Raw genomic sequence first — 14,226 nt, forward strand, 5'->3', positions numbered from 1 at the left:
GGATACTTCAACTTCTGGATTCTCTCCACTCCCCCAGTTTTTTTCTTGTTTGTTTGTTTTCAGTTCCTTGACATTCTGCAGTACTCATTCATAAAAGGGAGCTACTGTATGTGTGTGTGTAGTGATAGCATCACAAATTATATAAATACCTTTTTGTGTTTCATGTGTTCAGTGAGAAAATTAAAAAAAGGAGGGGGTTGATGCTGTTTTTTATCTGGAGTGGTAGGAAGCAAACTTTCTTCCATTGCAATGGTTTTGGCACAGTTCAAGTTGTCCTTCTTGGGTGATCGTGTAACTCCAAAGACCTGGAAATTGGGTTCTCTGCAGTGATTGATATCAAACTGCTTCTCTCCCTCCTGCACTGTCCTGATGCCAGAGCAGGAGTCTCCTTTCTGCAGCCTCGTTCCCTGGGAGCGAGCGGCGTGTGCAGGTGGGTGTTCTTTGTGTATGGATCTGCACAGTGCATTATCACAGCTTGCAGGGCTCATTTTAGCCTTCTGAACTCAGGTATTAACTGATGGTATGAGTGTTTATATTGAATCTAATGCTGTTGATGTTTTGGAGATTTTTTTTTTCAATGGCTTCAAGTGTTGTTGTTAGAAAATAAAACCTCTTGCAATATTTAGTACCAGGAAAAGAACTTAATAATTTCATTGCCTTACATAATGGGTTGCTTTTACTACGTTAAGTAAAATTACTTTTGCATTTGTCACAGTACGCTGGCAGCACATAATTTCACTGTGCCACATGCACAATCCATCTCAAGGTGAAACCTTGTGAATATTTACTGCTTAGTGTTACTCAGAAGCCTTTAGACATTGGAAAATAGTAGGTAAAAATGCCTGGATTGAGGCAGTTGGCATATATCCTCCTGCTATAACATAGGCAGGCAAAAAATCCCATTGTATTCTCTGTGCCATTGTGTGCCTTCCCATGGGCCCAGGCTGCTCTCCCTGTGTGAGTGTCCCGTTATGCCTCTCCCTTCCATTCCAGCTCCTGCCTTGATGCCCAGCTGCTGGGGTTTCTTAGCAGTTGGGTTCTTTGTCCTCACTCTTACCCAGAAGGAAGACAGCTTTCTGCATTGTTCCATGTGGGAATTACATTGCCTGATCTTGGTCAGTTTATTTGTGGAACAAGCAACAAAATAAATCTTACTTGCCCTCTTGTCCCTAAAATAAGAATGAGTCAAATCAAAGAGTAAAAATCCTAGTTTCTAACAAATACATCAGTGCTGGTTCCCCACATAGTATTTTGAAGTCAAGAATTTTGTGAACCACTAAAATCTGTTGGGGACTTATCCAGTTTTAATTATGGGTGTGAAGTAGAAGGGTGTATGGTAGAAACAAATCCTTTAAAAACATACATGCCTCTGGTACTAATTTTAGTGGTGGAAGGAGTAGTGTTTTAAAAACAGCATAATCCAAGGAAGTGTCTTTGTATTTCTCAGTTGTCATTAACAATTAATGGGTAGGTGACATGAACTGTCAACTTCTTGAAATTGGTAGCCACAGAGGAGCTGGTTGTTGTCTAGTATTCTGAGTGCATAAACATGGGAACGTTCGCATTTAGTATCTGTGGTTTAGGATTTAGTATTAATTTCTAAGCTTGGTAATAGGAGCAGTAACCTCCAGGTTTCTGCAAGTTTCTTTAAATAAAGAAAAAAAACCCCCAACCATAACAAAGCCCGGTCTGCTGAAATGGTACTCCCTTCTTCTGTTTAAACCTTCTTAATGATGAAAAGTAGTGTTATAACACACTGATGCTAATACACAAAGGTGTTGTACAAGCCAGCTGCCTCTCTTCTTGGCAAACTTCTTATTTTAGTGAAAAAGTAATTTGCTTGGTTTTAAAAATGAATTTGTGTGTAATTTGATAAGTGAGGGAAGACCAAAAATTTCAGCTTTGATTATGGTTACTTAAAATAAGAGCAAAAGCCACAAACTGGTTTTCCCTATTCCTTTTGTCAGCAGATATGCTGTAATTTTTATAAGTGATTTCTTAGGAAATGGTCCAGAAATTAATCATTTGGTAAAAATTAGATTTTACTGTCCATGTCCTGGCTTGGGTGGAAATCAGACCTTGACAGTCAGACCTCAGAGCATGGAGACTTGGGACATGGAGACCCATCTGGAAGTTCAGGCCAGTAAATAGTGAATTTTTGCTGCTGGAACAGCACAGCAGGAGTCTCTGCCAGGGTGCAGGGACTGTGTGTCCCTCGGAGCAGGGATACCCCAGGGAGCTGCAGCTCCGTGTGTCCCCAGGCTGGGCCGTGTTACCCGCGGTGGGGTGGCTGGTGACAGGCACGTTTCTGGAGAAATTGTCCTGGAGCCGCTGGCAAGGCCTGGCAGCTCTCGGTGGGAATCACAGGAGCATCCACAGAGCCTGGGCCTGGCTGTGTCTGACCAGCGCCGGAGCCACCCCCAGAGCGGCTGGCAGCAAGTTTGGGGTGAAGCCGGGGCTGGGCAGAGGTCTGGGGGCACTGGTGGCCGCGGGGTGCCCGAGGCCAGCCCGGAGCTCCCGTGGCCAGGGGGTGCCCGAGGCCAGCCCGGAGCTCCCGTGGCCAGCCCGGCTGCGGCCGGCGGCGCTGCCTGCGGAGCCGCGGGCCTCGGCGAGCTCTGTGCACGGCGTGGAAAATCCCACAGCGAGGGATTAAACACTGCAAGCGGCCCCGTGAGCCCTTCTGAAATGTCACCGGAGCCGTCTGGCACGGCTCCAAAAGCGGGCGGGCAGCGAGCTGGCCACGGACAGGGACAAACCCCGGAGCTCTGATCCTTAGGGCTGCAGGCCGGGCAGAGGCAGTGCCACACAGCGCCAGACGCTGCTGCTTTGAGTTCGCTCCCCGCGGAAACCTGAAAATCCCCAAAAGCCACAGCTCAGATGGGGAGACTCGCAAGAGAAAAAAAAATAGCAATCAAACATTAGACAGCCGATTGCAGTCCCGTCAGCCGCTTAGATAAATTGGCAGCTGTTAATCAAAATGTTAATTAAATAAACTAGTAAGAGTGTGTTCATTTTAGCTTGTTTTCCTGGGCGTGCTCGCCCGTGTAATTCGTAAATCAGAGGGCAAACACGCTGGTGTTACACTCTGCGGATGGCTGGCTGTGGGCAGGAGGGTCTGGGCTCCGGAGGAAATGGGAAACGCAGGCACAGCCTGCATGTGTAAAGTGCAGTCATGTTTTTCATTTAAAAGGTTAAACTGCACAAACATTTTAGTTAGCACATCCTAATCACAGCATTGCTCCATTCTTTCAAAAGGAAGTGTGAAAAGGCTGGTAATATTTAATTTGAAAGACACTATTGTGCAGGCACAGTAGGCCTGTGCCCTCATTTGACTGTATTAGTGATTTCCCTAGGATTTTGCTGCAGTAAATTTTTAATTAGTGTAAAGTTTAACGTGGCCAGTGTTTTTACACATGAAAACAGTTGTTTAATGCCAATTTTGATTGATCAGTGATAATGAAATAAGTAGCAGTGGTATTTTTTTATCCTTCGAAACTTGCTAATGCCTAAAAATTGGGTAAAACTTAGAAATTAATACTAAATCCTAAACCACAGATACTAAATACTAATGTTCCCATGTCTATGCATTTAATTGGGGTAAAGTAATGTAAGGATTTGACTTAAAAGAAGAAACCAAGTTATTTGCTTTCTATTGATATTGCAAATTGCATGGTTACATTTCAAGAGATTTCAAATTTTGGAAATTTGAAAAATATTACAATACCACTGCTTCGCTTCCCATCATCCTTTTCCATTGTGAAAGAGTTAAACATTTCGTGCTTAAAACCTCAGAACAGAAAGAGGGGTGCTAGCAGTGCAGGCAGAACCCCATGCTGTTCTCATATCTTGAGTTTTTCCTGCAGGTGGGCACTGCCCCTCAGTGTGGAGTGCCCTCTTTGCCAAAGGGAAGCACATGGGTTTGCACATCTGTAGGTGTGACAGATGAGACATGGGTGTGACATCAGAGAGAGCCCCGGAGCTCCGTCCTCACTTCCATCAGCAGAGAGGGGCTTTGAGGTTGGCCAGTTCAAATAGCTGTGTACGTGTTTATATTTTAGTTTTTAATCTTACAAAGCTCTTGTATCATGGCAGTGGATGTCACTAGTTAGTCATGCAGTACATAAGAAAAATATTTGTGCTCAGTGTCTTTTTATCCTCTAGTTTCTTAGTGACAAAATCAAAGAATGTGATTTCCTTAGCTGACATCACTATTTTTGTGTACACCCTGTGATATTTCCTCCCATTTCCACGCTCAAAGTCAATTCCCTCTTGTTGATCTCTTTTGTGTGGAGAGCTTTCCATTTCAAGGCCTTTCTTTTATACCCATCTTCAGAACTTCGAGTTAGCTGTAGCCCCCTTTGTATTTTGGGTCACTAACAGCTGTTAAGCAAGTTTTCATTGTCAGCACCTTTTCTTTTGTAGCAGAACTAAGTCTGACAGTCAACATAGGTGTAAAGAAATAGCTACAGGGGAAAACATTTAATTCCCAATCTGGTGTGAATAGAAGCATTGGGAAGATGAAAGCCAGGCAGGCATTTGGATAGGTGAGCTCATCTGAAGTCATGACAGTATTATATTATGTGATAAGGTCCTCTCAGGAACATTGTTGCTGCTGAAGAGGAAGAACGTGGTGTTAGAGATATAAATCTAATTTCTGGGTAGAGAGTGGGCTGAGAGCAAGAAAAGCAGAAATTAGGAGAAAAGCAGAAATTAGCTGGTGGTTCATCCCTTTTTTATTTGCATATTTTAACGCACCATTCTTTATTAATCTTTTGTTTACCAAAGTTTAATAAAAACTTTGGAATAATGTTGGGATGAGGTATTTATTTTGAATTTGCTTTATACCTTTTTTTGAAAAACTGAAGCTTTTCTTTATTGTCATTCAGGGTAACCATAAGCAGCTGGAAAACTGTTGTCTTGTATTTTGGAGAAAGCTGACCCAGAGTGTCAAAGCTGACCCCCAGTGCATCTTGAGGCACTGCTGATCTGTACTGCTTACCCCTGTCTGTTTGATGCTCTTGTTTGTCAGCACTGTGGCTCTTCTGAAGTTTATTTCAAAGAAGAATTATTTTTTTTTAATAGTGGAAGAATTACTTACTCAATACCTGCCTTATAATCAGACAGGTATTGTTGTGTCATTAACAGGCTACAGAGATTAGTGTTCATAGTGTGGATGTTGTAATCTCTCCATGGCCCCATTACCATCTGAGACACTCTACTGCCCTTCCATAATAACTTTGCCATATTTGTATTTCAGTGCCTAACAGATTTATAGGACAGTTACTGACCACACTTCTTGGCAAGTTCATTGGGGAACTGTACCAGAAGTTTGGTCTTGGATGTTAAAGCCCTTGGATTTGGGTTTGCCTGAGCAAGGAGGAGGATGAGGTGAACATCCTTCTCTGGGTGATGAGGGGAAATGTTCCAACAGCCAGGTCTCCCTGGCTCCATTTTTGCTTGTGGTTCTGCTCCATGAATAATTTAGTGTCCTGCTTCTCTCAGTTTTCCCACCCTGTTCTGAAGAGTTTTACTGGTCTGAGGGGACTCTGAATAGCTCAAGCGAAGCTGATGGGAGTGTCCTTAATTCCAGTTTGCCACTACACAACACAGAAAAGCCCAGGCTGTCTGCAGACTTGGGATGGCACTGTGCTTGGTGCTTCAGGGGAAAACCCATGTATTTTACAGAGGAATTTTAAATCCTGTGGAAATTGATTACAGAACCATTTGTGTGCTGAATACAAGGGGGTTTTGAAAGGATTAGTAACAAATAAGGAAAACCGAGAAAACTGGTTGTGGAGGGGCAGCAGTTGGGAAAGGGAGATACTTGAAGGTTATTTATTTAAATACATTAATTTATTGTTATATTCCTAATAACTGTGTTTGCAATCTGCTCCTCACTCTTTCCTGTGGTGGCAATCTTGGCTCTCAGGGGAGGTGTGCTGGGTTTGGAGCTGTTTTGCAGCAGGTACCATAGAGGAGACAGCATTCCTGCCCAGGTATTGTGTGTTACTAGAGAAATTAAAACCCATCCTGGCTGTGCTGTAGTTATACCATCAAAATCATAATGTAGCCTAAATTATAGTTACATAATTATCTCCTCTTTGAAATATTTCAAAGTACTGAAGTTGGCATTCAGAATCTTACTAGTGAGGATGATCACTTTCCATTTCTCCCTCTCTTTTCTTCAATGGCAGCAAAAAACTGACCCTGTTTATGCATAATTCAACACACCTTTATTGAACATACTTTGCACAGTGATCACTTGTGAGTAGATTTTAGTTCTCCAAAATAAATGTATAGGAAAATTATAAACTTACTGTGCTGAGTATTTCTCAAGTGAGGAAGTGCAAGACATAAGGTTGCCTCAGTATTGCTTGGCCATTATCTGTTTAAAAGATATTATATATGGCTGTTTCTTAGTGCTACAAGCATACATGACTGTCACTTGGTTTCTTCTTGTGGTTTTGCTAACACTGATAAACCAGTAATATCAGCTGCCAGATGCAAACCAATGGTTTTTTATGAAACAGTGAGACAAAGCATCTCAGGACACGACAGAAGCACTGGTGCCTGTCAGGCCTTGTTGGTCTGTCATCCTGGTTGCTTGGGCTCCATCAATATTCTGGTTTGTAACCTTGCTGAAGTGAAGATGGCTTTGTTCAGCTCCTCTCTGTTCAACTGAATGTGTAAGATCAAACACCACACAGTTGGAGTGACCTCATCCTGACTTAGAGTGTGCACAGAATTGATGGCATGATTAAAGGGACATCAGGGGAAGATTAAGGCAGAATCCTTGGTATCTAGGTCCCGTGATTAGAGCAGGATAATGAAGCAGCAATAAGTGAGTGAGCAGCAGATCAAGCTCCTGCACAGACCAAGCAGCTGCACACTGCCAGGGTGGCAGCAAAGGAGGAGTAATTTGCCTGCTATGCCTGTGATTGTTTTAGTTCCCAGTTTCTCCTGCAAAATCCTCATGGACCTAATTTTTTTTTTTTTTATCTTTGTCATGGTGAGATCAGAGCTAGACTAGAGGACTAGAGCTGCAAAGGAGATTTTAGTTGCTTGCTGAGTAAAATCTGGAGCTATGTTGAGGTGCCCTTCCATAGCAGTGTCTGTGCTCTGCTGTCATGTCATGGATCTGAGTTTGCTGGAGAAAGGCAATTAGCTCTCCAACTGGGTCTCCATTATTCTAGGGATGAAATACTCTTACTGACAGAAAATAAGTTTTTTATCCTCAGGTAGAAGATGTTTGTTTTAATATGCCTGTCTAAATTTCTCAGACGACAAGACACACAGTAGCTCAGTATGCTAGAGAAAAGGACAAGTTTAAGTTTCATGATTATTGTGCTTACACTTTGTGATACAGACATGAAATAACAATTACTTAAGCATAAAGCTTTTTTAATGCTTTGTTTCAATATGCACATCTAATCCTATAGTTGGAGAAGTATACTCTAACACTTACTCTACACAATACTCTTAATGTGTGTTAACTCTTTTTCTGAATGTTCACTGAAGTTCCAGCATGTCTAGCTGAACCAAACTCATGTGTATGCTCCTGGGTGTGCTTTGTACTGCAGCTGCACCAGCACTGACACAGGGCACTTTGACTTTTTGCCCAGTACTTATGTAAGGAGTCGGTATAAAAAAAATGGGTTTATGAAACTTGATCTGTACATCTTGTATTTGCTGCCCAAAGCTATTAATTGATGCCCAGAGAGAATGAACAGCACAAAATACTTGCTGGCTTTTCTGAAATAAGTATAAACCTGGGATGAATGTCTTAAATTTTTAAGATTATTGTTGCTCTTAAATTAATTTTTTCTTAATTTTTTTTGTAAGCATGCGGCAAAGAAAGTGGCATTTTATGAAAAATATATTTTTTTATAAAAGGATATTGTCTTTTAATATAGCAATAAGTTATGAATCACAGTAAGTCCAACTGTTTACTCATTGATAGAAGAGTAAGCAGTAGTAGCCAAACACAATAAGAAGCTTTCTCTCTCTCTCTCCTTTTTTTTCCATCTTTTTTCTTTTTCCTGCCCCTTCTAGGTTACTTTTTTGCACTTTGTCAGAGATTGCTACATGTTTAGTAGGAAATAGACAATGCAAAATAGGATTTGTAAACCCAAGAAAATTGGTAACCAGACTAAGGGCCAGGTAAAGCCTTTTTTAAGCTCTGGAAGAGATCTATATTATCAATATCTATTTTATCAGGAAGTCCTGTGTCCTTTGCCTTGATGCATATATAATACTTGCTCAGCTATAGCACAGAGATGCTGTGTTTTTCCAGCTTGATAGTTAACAGTTATCCTGGTCATGGAGCAGAGACATGGGATGCCATCTCTCTTCACAGCTTTCTAACTCTGCCCAGCCCTTCTCCACAGTGTCACAAACCTGTTGTAGAAATGCAAAGGTGTTTAAGAAGGAGTTTGCCTATTAAAGTTTAGTGTTAAACACAGCTGTCATTTTAGATCAGATTCTTTCCAGTGCTGTGGCATCAAGGAAGACTTTTGGGTTCTTTGTCCAAAGCCAAAACTTACTTTTTTCTGATATTTAAAAAGCAAAACAAACAAAAAAACCCCAACCAACCAACCAAACAAACAAACAAAAAAAACAAACCACCAACATAAAAACCCAAGCAACAACAACAATAAAACCCCTATTTCCCCTAAATTTTAGGATTTAGAATCATCATACACAGGCACAGAAATGGGACTATCACTTTGATCTGCTATATAAGCAATCATGACATTAAAAAATTGTTTTCCTCTTAAGAGTTATGTGAAGGAAAGGGATGTGATTGGAGCCTTTAAAATTTGAAAACTGAACACCTGGAGATAGTTATATTTTTAAATGTTTTCGGGCTGAGACAGAATTAATGACAAATGGGAACTATGTTAAATTGGCAGAAGATTAGTAGAATTTATTATTGTAATATGCTTAGCATCAAAAGCATGGTGGTCTTGATTATTCAGTGACAGTTTGTGTAGTCATTTTTCCAGTAAAAACTGTGGCAATCTGTCTGTGACTATATTCATGAGATCAAATATGCAATTCTTAACACGTCTGGTTTCAAAAATAATATTAGTTTTCTCTATTAAGATGAGACTTCAGTGCTCTTCACATGGTTTGCAAAGCAGTTCTTAAGTAGATTTCATTTAAAACCATGAATGTTATAAAAAGACTAAAACATTAAATATAAGCAAATTGTAGTAGCAGCCCTACCTCTGTTTGTATGTATGTCAACAAAAAAAGTAGGCCTAGCCAGGTTATGAAAAATGAGCTGAAAATTCTTCTTGTTTTGTTGATAGACAACATAAGTTGTGGTTATGCACAGAAGTGATAAGTGAAGATTTCAGAGCCCTGCAGTGTTACAATATCTCTTTCAGAAATTGTCCCAGAATTCTAAAAATGTTAATTTGATGGATTTTTTTTCTGGGTGTGTCTGTATATGGAAATCCTCTCTGACAGGTAGACTGTAAACTTGTGTGTGATCAGCCTTAGTTCTCTTAGCTTATTTTTTTTGTTACCACCAATTTAAACCACTTTCTATTAAACTCACTTGGTTGAGCCTGTAGAATGAACATTTGTGCAAATAGCAGTAGCATCTCAGTTTGCAGTTGCCAGAAGAGAAATTAGCTGGGATTACTATTTTGTCTAGTTTCTTCCTAATTGATGGAATGCAAGGAGGTTGTCAGTTTTATTCTAGTCCCTTCTTCTTTTCATCTGCTAGGTTTTTTTTCAAGAAAGTAATGCTCTCACTTCCTTCAGAAAGACAACGTCATCATAACAAACTCCCAAGGATTGCATTAGTCATCCACTGGCTTGTTTGAGATTTTTTGTAACTGTCATAAGCATTTGGATTTTGAATTTTCTAAATATACAGAATGTGGAAGAGCATTGAGTAAGATTTCTCATTATGTCACAGGGTGTAGCATCACTGAACTCTAATAGTCCTCAAATAGTAACTGAACAGAGCTGCTCAGGGATTCTTGCCATTGCTATAAAAAGCCATTTGGCAATAAGCACTGCGTCATACTAGAAGCACAGGCATTTACTAGAGCATAAATATGCTAAAATATTTCATTTACAGTCTCTTCAGTGGCAGCTGTTCTAGAAAACTGAGTGGATGATTTTGATAACTAATTGTTTTAAATACTACAATTTTAAAGCAGTTGTTCCTTGAGATGGATGATAAGTTACTGAATTTGTTTGTTATTTTTGTCGGGCATTTCACACTTGAGTTCTCCACTTCTTGGTAATTACCAATCCAGAAATGATGAGTATTTTGCAGAAGATTTGTTAGGTAGTTTGCACCCATTGTTGCAGTTAAACAGAGAAACACACAGGAGTTGGTTCCGTTTCTTTCTTAGTCCAAGCTCTGTATTAATTCATTATTTTAATTTTTCTAAGCTAATGAACACATTTCAAGTGCTACTTCCAAATAGGTCATAGAACACAGATGTACTAATTTACATTTCCCAGAGTGTCACAGGCTTCTGCACAGGTTGCACTGGACTTGGCTGTCACTCTTGGCTCTATTTGTAGCTTCATGAGTAGCCTGCTGCTTCCACAGTTCACTGAGTCAAAATCTGTAAGGTGATCCTGAGATTGATCTGTGGTGGATTTGGGCACCTCTAACAATACTTGGCTGCAAAAGAGGTGTTACCACTGCCTTTGCATTCTCCTGACAGACCTCTTTCTTGTGTCTCTTAGATCTGTGGTTTTCATTTACTTGATTGCCAGAAGTGTCTTTTAAGAAGGTATTGATGACACAGATCCTCGAGGAATCACAGGTGTCCATGTGTCAGCGAGCACAGGGTCCATCACTGTGTCTGTGTAGGCAGAGCTGGGAGCTGCCAGGTGTTCTGAGAGTTCATGCTTCTAAAGAACTACCCTTACAATAGACACTTTTACCTGAACTGGTGCTAGCAACATAGAAGTTTTCATGGTTTGGTGTTAATTAAAAAACACGTCCAGTAATGGAATCTGACCTCTCTTAATTCAGATACTCAGGTTTTTGTAGAAGAGTATCTGTTGCTGCTTTTGATGCTGCTGCTAAATAGAAACAAGAGGGGAAAACCCAACCAAACAAAAACCAGCCCAGTGTAGGTCAGTATTTGAGCTGATGTTCCCAGAGGTGCTTCATACTGGAGGTCTGGTAGAGCATACCAGAAGTTTGTCATGAAGTAAAAGTGAAAATGTAGGATTCAATATAATTTTGGTGATTGGGAGACATACTTACAGATAATTCTTATCCTTTAAGGGAATGTGATATTTTGGCTTCCCTGGCCTAAGGACAGGGTTCTCTTGGGTTTGTGTGTCTGAGGTCCAGAGCTGATTGTTTGAGATGGAGGGAAAGCTAAGCTTTACTGGCTGAGATGTGCAGCTCCCAAAGCTCAAAGAGATTCTGGTAACCCTCTGGAGACCAGCCTTGAGTGGAACCTCATGGATTACAGAAAGGCTTGAATCCTCTATGCTCTGTGTGTGGCAGGAACCTCCCAAGACAATACAAGAAAAATGCTAATGGAGTAAATGACATGAAGTATTTACAAATTCTTTCTATATGGGAGCTTAAAACCCCTTTTCACTCTTTCAGAAAGAAGACACAGCTCCTCCAGCAAGCCGCCTTTGACTCCTCCCTCCTCTTCAGTATTTTCCCTCATTTCATCTTTCCCTTCAAAAAACAAAGGTAGCAGTGGAAGTGGGAGCAGTCGTTCATCCAGTGGAGGTACTAGTGCATCATCATCAAATTCCAAGTTGTTGAAATCACCCAAAGACAAGCTGCAGATCAGCGGAAACAACAGGTTACTGCATTCGGTACAGCACAGCAAAGCTCCCCATGACAAAATGTGAGTGTGCCTTTGAAAGAGAGTTAAATGTCGTTACTTGCATAGACACTGCAATGTCAAGAAAGTTTCCTTTTGTTTCAGAGTGTTTTTGGTTTAGAAGATAATAATTTTAAACTCCTCCGGATCTTTTCCCACAGCTTAGTCAAAGGTTATAGTTAATGCTCGTATCTGTGCTGAGGAAGAACTCTTGCAAAGCTGCATCTTAAATCATCATGAATAAAGGTCATTTTACTAGAGGCTCCTAATTCTTTGATGTAATCTGCATACTTTGATCATAAGGGAGTTTTAGCTCTGATTCAGGTGGTTTTCAACCTCCACATGTGAGATGACAGCAATGCTGGTAAAATTTACTGCTACAGAATGGTGCATTTCTCACTGGGCATAATGGGTCCATTGCAGTTGCTTTGGACAGTTTGCAGTGATGCTCTCTGTCCATGAATGGAAATAATGGTTTCTGAAGTCCCTGGACACTCTGAAGCGTCAGGGAAAAAAGGACAGGAGAGATTATGGATATCATAAGAAATGTGAAAATTAGAAAGATAGTAGGAGGTAGGTTTGCATTTATATTGGGAATAGATCAGAGTGTTGTTAAATGATAACATATTTTAGCTTATTTTTTTTCCAATTTTTCTCTCTTTTTTTTCATAAATAACAGTATGACTCCATCTGTCAAAGTGGAAAAGATTCATCCAAAGATAGATGGTGCCCAACTGAAAGCTGCTGTTGGTCCAACTTGTTCTACTACTGTGAGTTCCTCAATAAAGACTGGCCTTAATTGTCCCTCAATACCAAAGCCACCCTTGCCTTCCCCTGGACAGATACTGAATGGTAAAGGTCTTCTCTCTGTGCCTCCATTTTTGGAAAAGAAACCTGAAGAAAATACGAATAATAGGAAATTTTTACATAAAAGATTGTCAGGTAATTTTTTAAAATTATTATTAGTTATATTCCTTTTAGTAGAAATATGTATATGGAAATAAGTTCCAGAAGTAAATTAAAACTCCTGTAATACTGTAAATTGTAGTAAGAGTTTTTAAATATTATAATTTAAATCTATAATTTGGCAGACACTTTAAGGATGCAAACACCTTGAAATTGATGTTTCCTTTCAGAAACCTGTACAGATCTCAAATGCCTGTCTCAAATGCCGACAGTTTTAAAATTACATTCTTACTATCTCCAAAGATTTTAGTTTCAGTTTCCTTCTTTCTATATGGAAGGTCCAAATGTACACAGAAAACTAGCACCTGATAAACTGAAAAATGCAAACCCAGTCTGCTCTTTATATCTTTTACCACAATTACTTTAAGTGTTAATAGAATGGTAGAGAAGTTCTTGACGCCAAAGCCAACAAACAAAATCCCACCATTTGTTTGTCACAATTCATAATGGTGATCTCTGCTCCTAACAGGGAGTGTCACATCCTCCTTTGAGGATGCTTACAGGTGTTTGTGGACTTGAGATCTGTATTTCAGCACACCATAAGCTTGCTGAGTGTGTAGAAAAATTCATTTGTACAATTTTATTGTGCATTTTTATTTGTACATTTGCCTGTGTCATATTTTAGAAGTTTCCAATATGATTAATTTCTATGATGAAACTAAATGTTAATATTTCAAAATGTCTTTTGCTAACTTTTCAATACTGTGTCTTTGACAGAGAGAGAATTTGATCCTGATATATACTGTGGTGTCATTGATGTGGAAACCAGGAAACCTTGTACTAGGTCTTTAACATGCAAGGTAGGATAACTGAATCAGGATAAGATTATCTAAAGTTTTTATTCAAATTCTTGAGGAACATGATAGAAAACGGAGAACTGCAAATTTTTGCTGTTGGTAATTACCACTGTAAGTGGTACCTCTCAAAACATATTGCTCAGAACCAAGAAGAAATTGGTTTTGAAGTTCAGTTAATTATTTATTCAGAAAGCATTTCTCAAAGTAACCTGGAGATTTGTATTTTTGTATAAACCCTTTAAACATGGATGTTGACATGGAACAAACTGTGTCACTCTACATGTAGGTAGCAGGGGCAGTGTGTTTCTCTTTTTGGGAGCAACCTTCCAGTTGTAGATCATGAATTTTAAAATTCCTCATAAGCATTGAAAATATTGCTTATGCAGGATTTAAATAATTCAAGCTCTTCCCTTCTCACACTCTTTCCTCTCCCCCCAGCAGTCTGCAGCAGGTTCTTGGTAGGAATTTGTGTAAATGCTAATGCTGCTGGTTGTACTGCTGCAGCCAGCTCCTGAAAGAGCCATGGAGCACACCTAGAGGTCAAACTCTAAATTAAACAATCATAAAAACTTTCAGTCTGACAAAATGTTTCCTCTGGCTCCAAAACCCTTGGGGGACAGAGGGCTGTCACT

General features: G+C 39.9%; 1 protein-coding gene across 8 annotated transcripts in view; it reads left to right on the plus strand.

The window, feature by feature from the left end:
• The window catches only part of ATXN7 (ataxin 7), an 87,301-nt gene that overhangs the window by 63,576 nt on the left and 9,499 nt on the right, over positions 1 to 14,226 (plus strand). For all 8 annotated transcript variants that reach the window (XM_077184369.1, XM_077184368.1, XM_077184370.1 and 5 more), the window contains 3 exons: positions 11,603 to 11,855; positions 12,511 to 12,773; positions 13,515 to 13,597. In XM_077184369.1, coding sequence (XP_077040484.1) covers positions 11,603 to 11,855; positions 12,511 to 12,773; positions 13,515 to 13,597 — 599 coding nt within the window. The remainder of the gene's footprint in view (positions 1 to 11,602; positions 11,856 to 12,510; positions 12,774 to 13,514; positions 13,598 to 14,226) is intronic.

This window comes from Agelaius phoeniceus, chromosome 11 (genome assembly GCF_051311805.1).
Source record: "Agelaius phoeniceus isolate bAgePho1 chromosome 11, bAgePho1.hap1, whole genome shotgun sequence".
In the NCBI taxonomy this organism is placed as follows: Eukaryota; Metazoa; Chordata; class Aves; order Passeriformes; family Icteridae; genus Agelaius; species Agelaius phoeniceus.